This window comes from Neophocaena asiaeorientalis, unplaced genomic scaffold, assembly GCF_003031525.2.
Source record: "Neophocaena asiaeorientalis asiaeorientalis breed wild unplaced genomic scaffold, Neophocaena_asiaeorientalis_V1.1 scaffold21, whole genome shotgun sequence".
Taxonomy (NCBI): Eukaryota; Metazoa; Chordata; class Mammalia; order Artiodactyla; family Phocoenidae; genus Neophocaena; species Neophocaena asiaeorientalis.
In genome coordinates, this window is record NW_020174053.1 from 1,423,898 (window position 1) to 1,441,262 (window position 17,365).

A 17,365-nucleotide genomic window follows, 5' to 3' on the forward strand; every position below is an offset into this window, starting at 1 on the left:
CGCACTCTGGCCACAGCGGCCCCCTCACCGCGGTCGGTGCCACCGGCGGCCCGCTGCTGGCGTGGCCACGTTTCCTCCGCAGCAGCTCCTTCACTGGCTCCTTCACCCGCACGCCCTGGTACGGCCGGGGTGGGGCCGGGGCTTGCTCTGGAGCTGTGGCTGTGAAGAAAGCATCACTGGTACTCGGTCTCCCTTCTCAGACAGGCCCCACCCCAATGTGCCCCCTCTCCTCGAGGGTCTGCCTGCTCACCAAAGTTGCGCCTGAACGTGCAGGACCACACGAGACTTCCTAGGGTATTCCTCCCAGTATTATCACTCCTCCTGCCCCAACACTTCTACGGCTCCCCTGCACCCAGAGGATTAAGGCCCGAGCACCACCGGGTGATCTCAACCCATTTTCCCAACTTCTTTGTACACTAAGCACTATGGAAAGCCTGACTCCAGCCAGAAGGTCCACCTAGACTCCTCTCCACCCCCCTTGAAGGTCTCCCCTCCTCTTCTCTGTTTGCAGTTTCCCGTGGTGAGGATTCCCTCTCACTTTTCTCGACCTCTGGATTCTTCCTGACCCAAGACTACTACTGCAAGCCTCCTAGCTGACCACAGAGCCCACAGAATTTGCTTCATCCTACAACCTCTTCAACACTTCCAGACAGGTTAGTATTCATCACAGGGGGCAGCAGGGGATGGCATAAGAGCAGGGACTCTGAGTCAGATGCCTCAAAACCTGCCCCTGCCACTTTCTAGCTGTGTGATCCTGGGCGAGTTACTAAACCTCTCTGTGCCTCTTAACCTACAGTTTCTTATCAAAGGAATGTCGTAAGGAGTCACTGACATAGCAAATGGGAAGCATAATACATGCTAAGTATAAAATCAGGTACAGAGTAAGCATTCAATAAATTTGTAGTCTGCTATGTAATAATTAGTCATCCTTTTTGGGGTAAATTTCTTATGCCCCTAGCTAGGTTATAAACTTCTCAAGGTGAAATATTATACCTTATTTCTCTATATCATCCCAAGTAGCATGTCCATAATAAGCTCAGTAAGTTATTTGTTGATTAATTGGTTGGATGATTATTCAAAACGTGCTGCCGTTCACCTTCCCTTCACCTCTCCTGGAACTTTAGAATGGGCTGCAGTGAATGCTTCCCAGGTTCTCTGTGTCTCCCAGGACAAATACTCAATGGTGATCCATGTGCCCTGGGGCCAGAGAGTATCCAGCCTTGCCTCCGAGAGAGGGTTCCATCTGCCTTTTGCCATCAATTCCAGGAAACCAAAGCACCATGAGCTGGAACACAGGGCTCTCCCTGGCAGGAGAAGAAGTCCAAAGTAGCCATGGCTGGGCAGTGACAATCTACCCTCCCAGACAGCCCACAGCCGGAGGCCTTGGAGGGCAGGCCTGGGTCAGCCAAGAAAGGCAAGTAGCACTGGGCCTTACGACTCACATGGGAGTCCATTATCATCCACTGATAAGGGCCCAGGGACCTGGGCTCTGAATCAAAAGCCCGGAAGCCTGGGTATCTATTAAAGCCGGATTCCGCAGTGCTGCCCTAACTAAACTTTGCTCAGTAAATACCCACCTGATAAGACCCCAAGCCTGACCAGCACCAGACCTCCAACCATGCTCCAGGCACACACACGGCCTGGTCTGGAAGCCCAGGCAGAGAAGCAGGGGCAAGAGAGAAGTGCTGTCCAAGAGCCCCAGAAACACGTGAGAGTCAGAGAACCCCAGATTCAGATGCATTTATGGGGGCTTCCTAACCTGGCCAAGTAGCAGAAGCGACCAGGGAGTGATGCAAAATACAGATACCCAGGCCCTGCTCCTGGAGTGTCTGATTCCAGGGGTCTGATGTGGACTTACGAATCTATATTTATAAAAATCCCTCAGGTGATTCTGAAGCTCTGCTGGGATTAGGACCACTGCTAATGCATCCCTGATCTCCCTCTAACATCCCAAGAGGAGATTAAACATCCTCTTTCTAACTTGCCCTGTCATAACAAGGGATCTCTACTGGTATTCATTCATTCTTTCAAATATCGATGGGCACTAGGTATACAGCACTAAGCAAGATAGATGTGGCCACTGCCCACACGCATCTTGCAGTCTAGTGGGACAGGCAAGCAATAAAACAGTTACAACTTGTGAAATTCAGGCTGAAGCAGGAGTGTACAGCAGAGAGAGCCAGACTGGTACCTGCACCCTGGGGCCACCCGTGCACCATCATCTTTGTTTAAACAGCAGTGACAATGGACTTAAAGCTCAAGATACCTGGGCTGTCAGTTTCTGGTGGAAAGGTCTCAGTTGATTTATTTTACATCCCTAAGCCTCAGTTTCCTCATCTGTAAAATACGGATAATAGTTCCTGTCTCACACGGTTCTTGTGAGGATTAACTGAAATAACACACGGGAAGCTCCCAAAGCCATGTCCAGCATGCGGTCGATGTTCAACACACGTTATTTTCCTTCCCCTTCCTCCACCCATGTTTACCTTCCTCTGGAGAGTGCAAATGTCAGAAAGCTCTTCCTCTTACTGGACCTGCCTCATGGTGACAAGCACCATTTTTCCTGGCATTACCTTCTAATGAAACTCACAATTCATAGTCCATTTACAGCTTTCTCATCTACAGAGTGAGGATCATAGTGGTATATACCCGGTAGGATAATCTGAGAATTACGTGTAAATGCTTAGAATAGAGCTTACACTGAGGAAGCACTGAAAAGATGTGAGCTAATATCATTAGTATTAGTAGTAGTATCCCTTCCCAGCATCTGAAGACAGACCCCCGGGTCCCCTGTAGAGTCTGAGCGAACATTCCATTCCTTCAGCTATTTCAAAACGACATGTTTTGAATCCCTCTTAACCTTCCTTCTGGCTGCTTCACTCCTCCACAAGTTCATTTGCCACTTCCCCTTATGATGGGTGATGCCCAGGGGTGACCAGAGACCCCAGGTATGGCCTGACATGGCAGAGAACAAGGGCCCCTGCCCTCCTGCACTCTGTTCACTCATTCTCAGGGTCACCCACAACTACACCAGCTTTTGTTCACACCCGTATCACTCAACCTACACTTGTCTCCGGTTGGGTTTCCAGCTGTTCTTAGGCATAAAGTGCAGCCTGAGGCCTTGTGCATTTGGGAGAAACTCAAGGGACAGGGTTATTTGGGGGTCTGAGCATGGTGATCACACTCTTAACTCAGTTGGGGGACAAGAAAGGCCCCATCACACATGCACACATCTCAGACCAGATCAAAGACAGGTATACGGCTCATGCCCCTCTGATTTGCATGTACACTTCTGGGGAAGGGCCCAGAGGACTTCCAATCCCACTCCCCCCTGGGAAGTGGACACATGGACCACTTGGCTGCAAAGGGGACAGCTGGGCACTTCCAGCTTCTTGGCAAGTGAGAGCTTCCTGCCTCCTGTTGTTTTTGAATCAACGAACAAGGAGGGCTTGGGGAGGTGCTGTGAGCAGAGGTCATCACCCTCTGATGTCTGGACTCCCTTGGAACCCACAGTGTCAACAGGTGTGCCCTGGCACAACCACCATATGGAGAACAGTTTCAAAGTCCCCACCTCTTCCTACTGCAGTCATGAAACTCCTACAGCTCCCAAGGACCTCCTGACTGCCCACCCAGGAGTCCCCAGCCAGCTGCCAAGGAATCCTGTGACTGCTGCCAGGTGAGTAGGCAAGAGTGAAGGCACTTCTGATAGTGTCTTTGCAAAGTGCCCATGAAATATCAAAATCTGAAGCCTCAAGACAATTTCCACAGGACCCCAACGGCCGAGTGTACTTTCAAGGTGAAAACGCAGTTGGTGCCTTTCACACCAACCTTTGTGAAGCAGCGATAAACATTTCTAATTCCACAGTAAACACTGGACTCCCTACTGCTGCTACCATGAGAAATGAGCCCACAAATTCAAATTTGGAAAAGGAAAAGAAGCTTGTCCGCAGTCATGATTGCTTTGCCTTGGGTCTTCTGGATCCCTGAATAAAAAAACTAAACTAAAATATTTAAAAGAAAAATTTAAGATTATTAAAATAATTTCTTCAAATAATAATACTAAATAAAAGAAGAGCCAAGGAAAATAAAACAGGAGATCAAAATAGTAATACACAAGCAGAGAAAGATGAAAGTCCAATTTCCTAAAGTAGAGTTGACCAGAGATTTTCATAGCACCGGTCGAATTGCAGCTCCATGCAGCACGCTTTCAAAGCCTGAAGCTTTCTCACAATTTATCCTGTGGTTCGAAGGCCCTTTAAGTCCCCTGTGGGCATCCAAGTGTCCAGCACTGAGAAAAATCTTTCCACCTAAACACAAGCCTCTTGACCCTCATTGGGAATCTCCTTTTTCAGTCTGAGAAGTTCAGCCATATTACCTTTCCACCACGGCAAGTCCGTCACCAATGTTGTTTGGGAAAAAAAACAACACTCATTTACAGAAAAACCTATGAATTTGGCCCCAGTGAGGGCTTCCCTTTTCCAAAATGAGCAACGAAAAAATCTGAAGGTATAAAAAGTCAGCAGAGGCTATTTCAGTTCCCCCTGCCGCATACCCAGACATGCTTCACATCACAAAAATAAGAGTCCTGCAGCTGCTGTTCCACTGGAAAGCACAGACCATGACAGATTCAAGCCCAAGGGTCACCTGAGACAGCACTCTGGCTGCATGTGGGCCCTGCGCTTGCTTTGCACCAAGCTTCGGGAACATAGGATTCTACAGGTTTAAATAAACATGGCCCTCGGTCCTTTGATAAGGTATAATTAACATCACCAAGGAAATATGCAAAACTGGCAGCACTTGTTTATTTAATGACCCCATGCAAACCATGTTCATACCACAGTGAGAAAGCTAGGCTAAGCAGGTAGGTCCTAGCGGAGCCAACACCCAGGCATCTCCTCAGGGCAGCTTTCAGAGAGCCCTCTTCAGGCAGGCGGTACCTAGAACAGCCTCCAATATATTCTCGAAAGAATACTCTTCTCCCAGCCATTGTCCTGTTACAGATTTCCCATGAGCCACCAGGGCCAGGCAGTGAGTTGGACACCAGTCAGGATTGCTGCTCTAAAGTTTAGAATCTAAGGTGGGATCCATGCTAAGCCTACATTTCCATCATCAGGGAACCAGGAAGAGGAACCCAGCCCAGCCATCCTGACAGTCTAGCTCGTTGAAAGCGCTTCCCATTTACAACTGTCTAGTTGAAACTTGAGGATGCAGCCACACGAGGCCATTTTGAAAGACAAAGCTTTCCTAGCCCAGAAGGACACATAACACATTATGGATCAGTCCAAATAACCACAGTACATATGATTCACTTTTGCTGCTGAACCTTCAGTAGTATTTTAAAAAATAAAAAAGACCCACTAAGGAGAAATACAATAATATTCTTGTTACTTACAGCAAAACCAAAAGCAAATAATTGAACAATAGGAATTCAAGCCTAGGGCTAACAAACTTGTCCTAGCTTCTAACAGAAAACAAAGTCACAAAAGTTGCTGACACTTTTCACTTTAATGTAAACAAGCTTGCTTGTGTTCTTGACCTAAGACAGATGAGGGCTCCCAGGAAAGTTTAGCTCCTTTCAGCTGAAGGATTATTCATATCCTTAATTGAAACACGACTGCAAGTGTTCTCGGTGAAGGTCTGAGTCAAAGTCTTAAAATTTGTTCTTTGCATTCATGGACAATGGCTGATTTTTTTCCAAACAGGAAGAAAGAACTTGGGCTTTGGCCAAAGATTGGACTTGACATGCTACAGAAAGGCTTTCCCACCCAATTTATACTAGATTGTAGTTTACCTTTTTTTTAATGTAGACCAACAAAGAAATCCCATCTACATGTAAATTTAGGTTTTCTATTCACTAATGTTTGAACAGAGGAGGACCCTGCAGCCAGGAAATATTGAAGTGTCACTCACGTATTCTAGCAATCTGCATAACAGGGAAGACGAGAAAAAGATAGACGGACAAAAAGGGTGGCTTTAAAGGTATACAGAAGATATGGGAAAGTGGAACCTCAACTGAATTAGGATTTGATGTTGCTTGAAGGCTACTGGTCAGCCAATCAAGAGTAAGTCTTGACAACTTCATGTGTAGAGTAGGATGTCTCCATCAGGAGATCTCAAAGATGGCGGCTGAGCCCATGTTCTCTGGTCTGGTCACGGAAAGGAAGGGAACAGTAGGCATTCTCCTCCCTGTGTCCCCATTCTAAGAGGCATATCCCCATCAGCCCACACAGAGCTCACTGATCAACCATAGACAGGTCGCTGGGAAAGCTAAACGAGGGCCACAGTCACTTAGGACTTCCCCAGACCTGGCCAGACCAAAAGTTTTGGATGTCCCACCCCATGGCCTTGGGTAGACTCAGCCACAAGGCCTCTAGTGGCAGAGCCTTCAGACTTTTCCCTCACAGGCACTGCTGCTAAGGCGTCCCTCCCCCAGAGCCCTCAGCACCCCTCAAACCACACATCCATCCTCCCTCCAACCCTCCCACAGAACAAGAGGAGCACAGAAGGCTCTGGATACTGCTCCCTACTCCCAGAGACAGTGTCAGTGTGAGACCTCTTTTCTGTGGAGATGCAGGTATGTTGAATGCATGGCTGCCAAAGGTCTGTGTGATTCCTGGTCATGATCTTAACTCCCAGGAACTCAGAAGTCACCACACTCACCTTTGCAAGATGTTCTGTGGCTCACAGAGAATTTGACACAAATGATTTCACGTGAAGACTCACCACAACTTCTGAAATAGGCAGGGGAGGTCTTCTTCTTACCCTCCTTTTCACTGATGAGGAAAGTGACGCTCAGAGATTTTAAGTGATTTGCCTGAGGACTGTGCTTGTAAACAGCAGGGTCATCAACTAAACCCAGGACCTCTGATTCCAAGTGCAGTCCGCTTCTGCCTCACATCCTGCCTCCTCTCTGCCCCGGCAAATCCCATTTATTTCTCTGGGGGACACTGGAGGTGGGCCACTGAATGGTCCCCTGCTCCGTTCTAACCCTCTTCCCTCCACGCTGGGGGTCTGGGCTCGCACCACCCTGATCCAATCTCCCTTGACTGCCAATTCCCGCAAGAGAGGGCGTCTCCCAGCCGAGGAGGGAGAGAGAAGTCCATGAGAAGCTTACCAGCAGTCTGCTCACATGAGGAGTGGCGAGAACTGAGAGACCCACACAATTCCCCGCAAAGTTTTATTTTTGGTATTTTTCGACTGAAATGACAGCGGATAGGTCCACCTGAGAAACCAGCTGCATCTGCCTGCCTTTTACAGAAACTGGGGTCACCAGAGCAGAAAGAGCTCCCGTCTCAGATACCACGTCCCAGGGTGGGGTCAACAGTAGGAGACCCCTGGCAGTGCATTCTGTGAACAGAGCGGAGGAAACCATGCCCCTGCCGTCATGGAGCTTACTGTCTAGTCTAGTAGGGAATATAGATTTAATCAAATAATTGCACAAGCAAACCTAGAATTACAAATGGTGACAGAGCTGCATCTGCCTCATAATTGCATTATTATAATAATAATTTGATTGAATAATAATAACCTAATTAGGTTTTTAATAAAAACCTAAATTTACATGTATATGGGATTTCTTTGTTGGCCTACATTAAAAAAAAAAAAAAGTAAACTACAATCTAGTGTAAATTGGGTGGGAAAGCCTTTCTGTAGCATGTCAAGTCCAAGCCTCACTTGATTCAGTTGGGCTTGAATGAGCAGCCAGCCAGGGGCCCCAGCCTCCTGGGGCTGTATAAAGAGAAGAGTGCATGAGGCTCGACTGTTCTGTCTCCAGTGCAAGGAGATGGCTCTGGGGTCAGGCTCAGCCCACACCATGAATGGAAGCCTTGCCCAAGATGTAACAAAGGAGCCCCATATGTTCAGGATCCTTCCTCAGCCTAGGGACCCTGGATAAACCCCAAAGACATTTCACTTATCCTATCTTGGCTTATTAGCCCACTAGGGGAAGACCAGTCCTAGGAATTCAGATTCCAAGATGGAAAGCAGCTGGCTTCAGAAGTTCTAGGCTGTCTCAGATCTAACTTTCTGAGATTCATAGTTGCAGGGGCTTTTGAGTCAGGCTACAATTACTCTCAGTGAAGTCAGAGACCACCTCCTTCTAATGGTACATTTATTTTAATTAGGAAGGGAAGAAGCATCTAATGCAACCCTAAAATCCTTGGCATTGAAAAGTGGTGTGGCATTGTTTGGAACCGAAGCAGATCTAGTTTGGAAAGCCTACTACATAGCTTATCACTATGTGACCCTTGGCAAATAATTTAACTTGTGTGTGCCTCAGTTTCTCCACTTGTTAAATGAGAATAATGATCTCCATCTCATGGGGTTATCATGAGGATTGTATGAAATTAACCAAACACCTAGCATGTAATAGGTTTTCAAGAGATGGCTGTTTCTCCTTGTTCTCAGCCAAAACCTGTGGTCTATCACTCATCAGAGAAGTAGCCTTGGTACAGTGACCCTAACTTGCCCTCATCCTGCTGCATCCTGATACTGAATGTCTCTATCCTCAATATACCCAGGGCCGTCTTCCTCCAGCAAAGCCTGTCTGCCTTCCTTGTATTCCTGGAAGTCACCACTCAGGTACTTGCGCCTATGTCCCCAGCAGCAGGATGGCCCTGTTTAGGAGACAGGGAGGCCAATGATGCTGCAGAGACACTGGTCAAAGACCTCACATGCAAACAGAGCAAGCCTGGAGAGGAGACATCAAAATCCTGGCACTGACCTGTCGTAAAGATACCATGAGCTGAGCAGAAGGACTGTTTTCTTCCAAAGCCACCAGAGGATTAGGTTGGTGGCAGATTTGACTTTTTAAAGGACAACTCTAGGAAGGAGTACCTTGGAGATTTTTGAGTGGCAGACAGAGTAAGATGTAGCCCCTCAAGGAACCGGTATGTATCTCCAAAAGGACAGGGATGCAGCCATGACTGAGGCCATAGTCATGGATACATCTTCAAGGGACTAGAAACCTAGAAGCACATATCACATATGGGATGCAAACATGGCAGTGGATGAGGGAGGGCTCTTCAGTGGTCAGAGAGGGAAGTTTTACCAGCTATAGAGCAAGACAGGCTTCCGGCTGACATATTGGGTATTGCCTCAGCTTTACCTAGAGCAACAGGGATCAAAATGGGGGAAGAAGGGACCTACACTGAGAGCACGAGACCACATCAGGGAGTGAACCAACCCAGGGCTCCCACCCAAATTCTACGGAAAGGCAGCACCAGAATGAGGAGATGGAGCAGAGGAGGCAGATACATCTACCCTCTTTAGACTGAGATACAAAGCCTAAATCTAATTGCCAGTATGATCTAGAACAGGAAAAACCTGTGGTTAGGAACTGAGGACATTCAGTTGTTTGTTCCTTGATTTAAGCAATATCTACTTTAGGATTTCCAAGACCAAAGACTCTTATAAAATAAATAAAATTTTCCTGAGACCCTCAGGTAGGGAACACTTCCTTGGAGGAAGGACTCTTCAGGCCCAGCATCAGCTATATATTTGGGGTCAGACCCAACTGCCCAAGACTCAAGGCTCATGGTGGCCTGGGTACAGCCTACATAAGTGAAGGCAGCCCTAATAATTGATTCATGATGTGAGATGTAACTGCCAGTCAAAAGGAGCTTTTTTGTTAAGTCTCGGGTTTACTAACCAATGGTCTTATGATGTGGGGGAAATCCCTTGTGAAGGACACTGAAGAAGTTAGAACAGCAAGCCTGGGAAAGACGTCACTAGGTCAATCTTTGAGGAATGTACCTCCTTCCGTATTCACAAGATACCTATGTAGACTGAAAACACGACTTTCACAGTCTCAAAGCTTCATGGAAACGAATACAACATGCTTCACAGTGACTCACTTTCCTCTAGGAGTGAGGTCCTTACCCTGGAAGTATTTAAACCAAGGATCTGTGACCAGGTATCAGAGTTCTTGCTAAGGAGCAGAGGACTGGTCCAGGTCAGGATTGTCAGGCTGTAATCAAAAACTCTGGAATAGAGTAAAGGTGCCTATGAAGGGAATTTTTTGCCAAGAAAGGGAAGGAAGCGGGGGAGTCTGGGGGTGAATGAGCAGTCAGAGCTCCAAGAGCCTCCCAAAAGTGCTCCATGTTTACTTTTGTATCAGAGGTCTGCAGTAGATCTGGTTTGAATAAAGGGGGTTGTGACAAAAATGTTTTAGACACCAGCCGAGATAGATAGAGTTGGATTTTCTTCCCAATGATAATATTTTACATCCTAAGATGCTCTTCCTTCCCCAGAATCTAAGCAAGAAGGCCTTTTACCATTTATTCTTGAGGATCCACATCTGAAGCCATATATATGCTCCATGACATCTTCCCTGATTCCATTTTCCTCTCCCTCCTGCTGAAGGGATTTACTTCATTCGTTGATTTCCCTAGCTGGAAATAATTCCATTATTGGATGGATGCATGCTTGCATGGGATGATAAATGGATGGTTGATTTTCCTTCTATACCTTTCTTTCCTAAGTTGGTGCTGCTTTCATCCAGCATTAAAACTTGTTTCTATCTTCAACTCTCTTGCCTCCCTTTTTCCTTTCTTTTCTGTCTTCCCAGCATTGCTCAGTCCTGGAAGGTTATAGCAATCTTCGTACTCCTCTTCCAATTAAATTTATGATTCTTTCTAGAGAATTAAAAAGTAATTCATCTTTCTTAAGTGTGGTCAAATCCTTTTTGGTCCCAACACCTGGTCCGAGTATGACTCTGGTTTGTAATTCTTTGGCTACCTGCTCTTCCCAGAAAGTGATACTAATGAAACCATTACTGAGAAAAGGAGGCAGCACATTGTTGTTTCAGTTTTCAGTATCACTTGTTCTATTTCTTGCACACTTCAAGCTAGATTACAACACCTCAAGTCCTATCTTGTGAATTTAAAAAACAAACACGAGTTTGCCAGTCAATACAAGCCATCCACCATCCCACCTTATGAGGCTGGTAGGAAATTGTGATCCAAGTTCCAAGTTTGGTCACAGTATGACCAGCTTAACCATCCATGTAAGCCCTGATCACTAACCCCACCATGAGTTACAAGACTGGAAATATGCAACCTGCTAGTTCACAAGAAAGGCAGAACTCAGAGGCCATACAAACTGTAATCTAGGCTTAGCTGCATAAACTTTGCCCTCAGAGGTAGAGTGAGTGAGAATAGGAACATAATAATAGTAACTAATAGCTATTGAGCGTTGACTTAATGCCAAGCACAGTAGTAAACACTTACCACAACCCTATGAAGAACTGCATTCCCCTTGTACATACAAGGAAATGGCAGCAAAGTGAGGCAAAGCCGGCTTCATACAACCACTGAGGCATAAATCTAGGATTCAAACTCAGATCTGCCTGCCCCAGAGGCTGAGCTTTAAACCGCTGAAGGGAGAGAAAGAACAGAGCTGTCACTCTCCAATTCAAAATAATCCCCTCTACCTTGCTTTCCACACCTCACTTACACACACACACACACACACACACACACGTGAAGGGAGAGCCTGAGTCTTCCAAACTCTAGACAGCTCAGAATGAAGGAAGTGCCAAGAAGGCAAAAGCCTTGGCTTCCAGCACAGGCTGCCACACAGGGCTCCCAAGAAAACAGACAGGCTATGTTATTTTGGGGCAATTCTAGGTCCTCCCCTCCCCTTTGAACCCTCCATTTCAGCTAAAGTATCTGCAAAGAGCCCAGTGAAGGAGGTATAGCAGGAAAGCAAAAACTTCGTTTCCTTCAATAAGCAAGCTGAAACACATGCACCAAAAATGTTTCCAAAGTATGAACAGACATCTGCCAGCTGGTGCACTTCATTTTGTCACTGGTCCTTTATCTAACATGGAAGGCCTGTGCTTCTACCAAGAGCATCCTCCTAAGCCCTGTGAGTGAGACGGGCACCATGGTAGAGAGACAGGACAGCTTAGCAAGACAGCACTCAGGGTGAGTTACTAATCTCATCTTTAAGCTTCAGTTTTCTCATCTATGAAATAGAGCTTAAAACAGAATCTACCTCATGGAATTTTTATGAGCATTAAATGAGATAATACATTCAAAGTGTGGCAAAGACTGGCGGTTGCCACACCCAGCATCTGCCCTCTCCTTCCTTACTGTCAACCCCGACATTTTGGAAGGTTGGCAATGTGCCCAGCTAAACAATTACACTATTCTCCCTTGCAGATGGGAGTGGCCATTCGATGTCAGCAGAAGTTGTGTGTTGGTGGGGAGATGCCATGATAGAGAAGCATGATTTTTTTGCCTTTCCCTTTTCTTCTTCTTCATTGTCTGAAACACAGATGTGATGGTTGGAGCTACAGTGCAACTATGAAGCAAACTTGAGGGCAAAGGCCACATGCCAAGGACCTCAGACCAGAAAGACAGAAGTAGCCTGAGATACTGTTGGCACTTAGAGCCTCCATACAGCCCCTGCAGACTACTATGGACTTTTTGTGTGAGAGAAACTATACCACTGTCTTATTTATTTAAATCCATGGATTTTCTGGTCTCTTCAATAACCACCAAATGCAATCCACACTGATCCAGCAGAACATCTGGTATACTGCACGGCACCAGGGAAGCACTCAACTGAAATTTATCCCTATGAAAAGGATTGAACACGTTCTGCTCATAGTGGTGCAATGTCCAAAAGTATATTCTAAGCCGTCAATTTCAGCCTCCAGGTCAACAGTTCTCAGCTCTACTGCCCATTAGAATCACCTGGGATGCATTTGAAAATATGTATTTATTTTTTATAAGCACTCATGAAGACTCAGCAACTCGAGGTGGAAAAGGATTTCAGTCAAGTCCAGTCTCCTTGTCCTCAGCCAGGAAAACAGAAGTCCCATTTTACAGCTGGAGCACTTGAGACCCACAGTGGTTAGGTGGCTTGCCTAAGGTCCCACACCTAATTACCCAGAGTCTGGAAAGTAGAATCCATGTTTCCTGCCTGCAAGAGTAACGCTTTGTCTTAGCATCACACAAGCAGGACAAGAGGGTTTCAGAGGAAGCCTCTCCATCCCAGGCAGCCCCACTTTATCAAGCAGTTTCTCTACAAAAATGAGAAAGCCACAATGTTACTAAGTATTTCATAAAGGTGAAAAATATGTTAATGGTCATAATCAATTAGCCAACCTTGGTTTCTTTGGCTCAAAGTGAGAAATTGGTGGACATCTTCATTTAGTGGGAAACAAGCCACTTTAGAAAGAAGTTAGAAGGACAACTACCTAATATCTTTACTTTGTAATGAGAAAGTTTAAAAGCAAAAATTTACAGCACTTCTAAGTGAATTAAATGTCCAGATATTTAGCTAATAATTGTGGACAACGCTGGTCCTTTTTTGTTCCTCACAACAGAACAGATTTGCAGCTTTGAATCAGAAGAGAGCTTTCAAAACCTCTGACTCATAAACTTTTGGGCTGTAGAGGGGGACATGGTTGGTTTTTCATTTAGTTAATATAAGGAGAAGAAGTAAAGTGTCCGCCTTGAAACTCATCAGCTCTTTTACCGATTAATCTGTGCGCTTAGTAGATGTGTGTCACTTATTTCACCTCCCCATGTGCACGTAAATTCGTGAATATCTTTTGCATCCTGATTGTCCTAATCAACAAGAACCGCTGCATCAACAGATAAACTTGGTAGGAAGTAAAGGTGTTTATTAGGCTTATTAAATAAGCAAAGGTTATATAATACAGACTAGAAATATTAGCAGCAGTCCACAGACCGAAATTACTTCTTGTTGTAAGTTCATCGGAATTTATGCAGGAGATAGAGTTCCAAAAATTATATGTATATTACAAGTTTTTCTTATCTCTAACTGAACTTTTAACTGTCCTCAAAACGTTGGCTATTTAGTGGAAGCTTGGAGACAGTATAGAGTTCCATGTCAATGAGAATTTTGAGACCTTAATTTATCTATTTGGTGAATCTCTGCTCAGTTCAAGTTGTCTGAGAGTAAACATTCATGCCATAATAATTTGATAATAAGTATTTCCTGTTCTTAAGATGCCTCCTTGAGCACTACAGCAAAGAAACACCAAGACCAAGTCAATGGGGCACCAAGACAAACAGTCAATTCAAAGAAAATCAGTCAAGCAGGCCTTCTGTTCTCATGTAGATCTTTCTCTAACATAAATAACAATAAAAAGCAGTTGTTCAATTCATTCATTTTCTAACAAGTGGTGTTGAGTTTATTATACACAGTTCCACTGCTTTTAAGGAAGAAGTCAACCAAGTCAAATTTCGGCATCGTGCAAATCATGTAATCAGTTGACTGCAAGCTTTGTCTCCCATTGGTGCTGGCATTGTGCAAGTCCATGATACCCAGTAACTTAGGGAAATAAACATCCCAAGTACTACCCAAATCATCTTAAACCAGAGGTTGGCAAACCTTGTCTGTAAAGGGCCAGATAGTAATATTGTTTGCAGGCCATATGGTCTCTGTGTCACCTACTCAACTCTTCCATTGTAGCAGAAGCAGCCCTAGACAATATGTAAATGAATAGACACGGCCATGTCCCAATCAATTTTTATTTATGAAAACAGGCGGTGGGACTGATTTGGCACTCAGGCCATAGTTGGCAGACCTCTAATTTAGACCCTTGGAAAACTGTATGTAAGGTCCTATCGTTCAAAAATATTTTGATGTGCCTTTTTAACTATGCTAATCAAAGTGTGGGAAATGATTAGAAAGGATTTGGCATAGCCCTAATCACTCGAGATGGGCCCACAAAAGGTGTCCCAGGAGGGAAGGTGCTCTCTTACCACTGTCATTAATTCTCAGGAGACATGATGACACTTTCCCCATTCTCTACTTTAGTTCTGACAAAAACCTTGTAAGTCAGGCATTAGAACCCCCATTTTCCAGATTTGTAAGAATGCGAAAAGGTTAAATAATTAAGCTGCAGAGCCAACTTTCAAACCCAGGCCTGTCTCACTCCATCGTGCCTGCTATTTCTACGGCACCGTTACTAGCTGGCCTTAACAAGGGCTTCTTGCTGGGGTGGATGTCAGTTCTTCACATCTACGCGGCACCTGCTGGACCAAGTGCAGAACCGCAGGGGGGCGGGGAGGGGTGGTGGCAGTGGGTAGATCTGCAGGGAGCATGACTTCTTTGTCCAACTGGCCGGTCAAGCAAATCTCCAATTCATGGTTGTGACTTGAAGATTTCTACCTCTGTGTGCTCCCAGTTCTGAGCTGATCCGAACCAAAGCCCATGTTCACATTTAGTCCACAAACAGGGGTCACGGGCCAGGTAGGGAGGAGGCAACATCTACAAAGTGAATGTTTTCTTAACCCTTTCCAGAACCCCATAGTACAGTCATTTCAGCTCAGGCCTCAAGGGTGTTTTCTGAAAAAAGAAAGTGCCTTTTCAGCGCTCTTGGTGCCTGATTTCAAATTCTGACCTTCCATCAGGTGATTCTAAGTGGGCTGACAATGCTGCCCTGTTTTTACTGGTTTTCCCACAGGGTTTAGTCACCCACGTGCCCTCAGTGCCTTAGACAAGGGCCTCACTTAGGGTAAGGGGATGGGCCCAGTACCCAGGGCCTTTCCTAATTTCCTTTAAGATGCCAAAGAGCAATTAAAAAGAATTTTGATTATGTGCATCTGAACAGGTAGAATCGTTCACCCCAGTTTTTCCACTGATGAATTTACAACGTGGTCTCCCTGAGGATGGAGTTTTGCTGCACCTGACTGACCTCCAGGGAGTGAGCAGGAAACGTGCCTCTAGCATCCCCTTTAAAAAAAAATTGTTAATCTCTTAGGTGGAGCTAAAGAAGAAAAAATGCAGTGTGTTAACAAAGAGGGGGAAATATGGCAGCTCATGAGTGCAAGGAAGCAACCCATATCTCAGGCACTGAAGCAGAACCAGAGCAATCAACATCATCTCCGTGGCATCTCATCTTACTAAGGGTATCTCTGTGGAATGGGTATCATTTTTACCCCATTTTACATATAAGAAACCTGAGGATTAAAAAAAGAAGAAAGTGACTTTCTCTGAGTAGGTAGGAATAAAGGCAGAAGTCCCTCCAGGGGCTCACATAAAATCCACAGATCGGGCTCTAAGTGTCGGGGTCCGGGCATATGGACACTCAGCAGCTCCCAGTAGGGACATTAATGCCCACCTACCACCATTAATGCACTCCCACAGGGCCGGCTGCCTTTGCCCCCGCAGGGGAGGGTCTTGCTCTATCCTGCTCCTGGGAGCGGTGGCCACCACCCACACTAGCATATCCCTAGTTACCTTGGAAGGATTCCATAACTCTCAAATGCAAATTAGAATTCACTTCTTTCATTGAAGAAAAAAACTGCATCTTGCCAACATCGAACAATGATGAGACTTCACAATCTGAGAAATTTTGAAATCGTTCCTTCACATTACACATTAACAAGCTCAGTTGCAAAGAATTTACACAAGAAATAAAGGAAACAATGAACTGCTGATAAGTGACTGTAAGTTATGACTTAATCAATGATGGTATATTTTCAGAACTGTAAGGTCTCCATTAGAATATCTTTTGTAAAATAAATAAACACTCCCTAATGTATCTTTCTCTGTAAATCTAGTTTCTCTTATATTAAGTTTGCTTGAGGTAGGGTGTACCTGAATTCATTAAAGGGCATTTTAAAGACCTAAGCACCTTTAAAAAGACAGAGAAATTTTTTGGTACTACTTCTTTCTTGAGGAAGTACAGAACTGAGCCCCAGGAAGGTTCAACTCTCATGAGGCCATTGAGTTGACTTTGTTTTTCTGAGAAAGGAATGTTGTTGATAATCTCTGTGTGATTTCAATTATTAATAACACGAGTCTCTGTTCAGTCCCACATATGGAAAATAAAGTTCACAGATGTTCCATCCAACTCCAGGGATAAACATTAAGGTTAGAGGTAAACCCGCGCCCCATTGCACGGGGACACATGAGCCTTGCCACAAGAGGGGAAGAAGAATGACAGGAGAAAGACAGCAAAGCAGGTGAGGACAGGCTTGACAAGCCAAGTTTCCACATCGTCCCGATGCAGTCACAGAGACACATCGTGCCTTTGTCAGAAAGCTCAGTAACTCAGAGAGAAACAGGCCCACGGAACTGAACCACAGGGTAGAGTAGCTGTTTATAAAAGTAAAGACACTCTGGTAAAGAGCTCCACGCTTTCCCCCCTAAATTGTGTTTTGTGAATCATCAGCTGCCCTTTCTTCACCACAGTGATTCATGCGGGCAGCGGAGACAGGATGAGCTGTCCCACCTTGGAACACTAGTTCGTTCCCCTCCAGCCTGGAAAATCAGCATCACCTCTGACAGGTTGGTTTCTCCACCCCGCTCCATCTTGCCTACCTCGCCCCTCCTGCTCCCCTGGCCGGTGACCGGGACCCCGCTGCCGGTCCCCCCG

The 17,365-nt window shown here is 45.5% G+C and overlaps 1 protein-coding gene across 1 annotated transcript in view; it reads right to left on the bottom strand.

The window, feature by feature from the left end:
• Nucleotides 1-17,365, bottom strand: part of POU2AF1 (POU class 2 homeobox associating factor 1) — a 23,494-nt gene that overhangs the window by 5,161 nt on the left and 968 nt on the right. Inside the window, exon 2 of the mRNA XM_024754276.1 lies at nucleotides 29-159. Coding sequence (XP_024610044.1) covers nucleotides 29-159 — 131 coding nt within the window. The remainder of the gene's footprint in view (nucleotides 1-28; nucleotides 160-17,365) is intronic.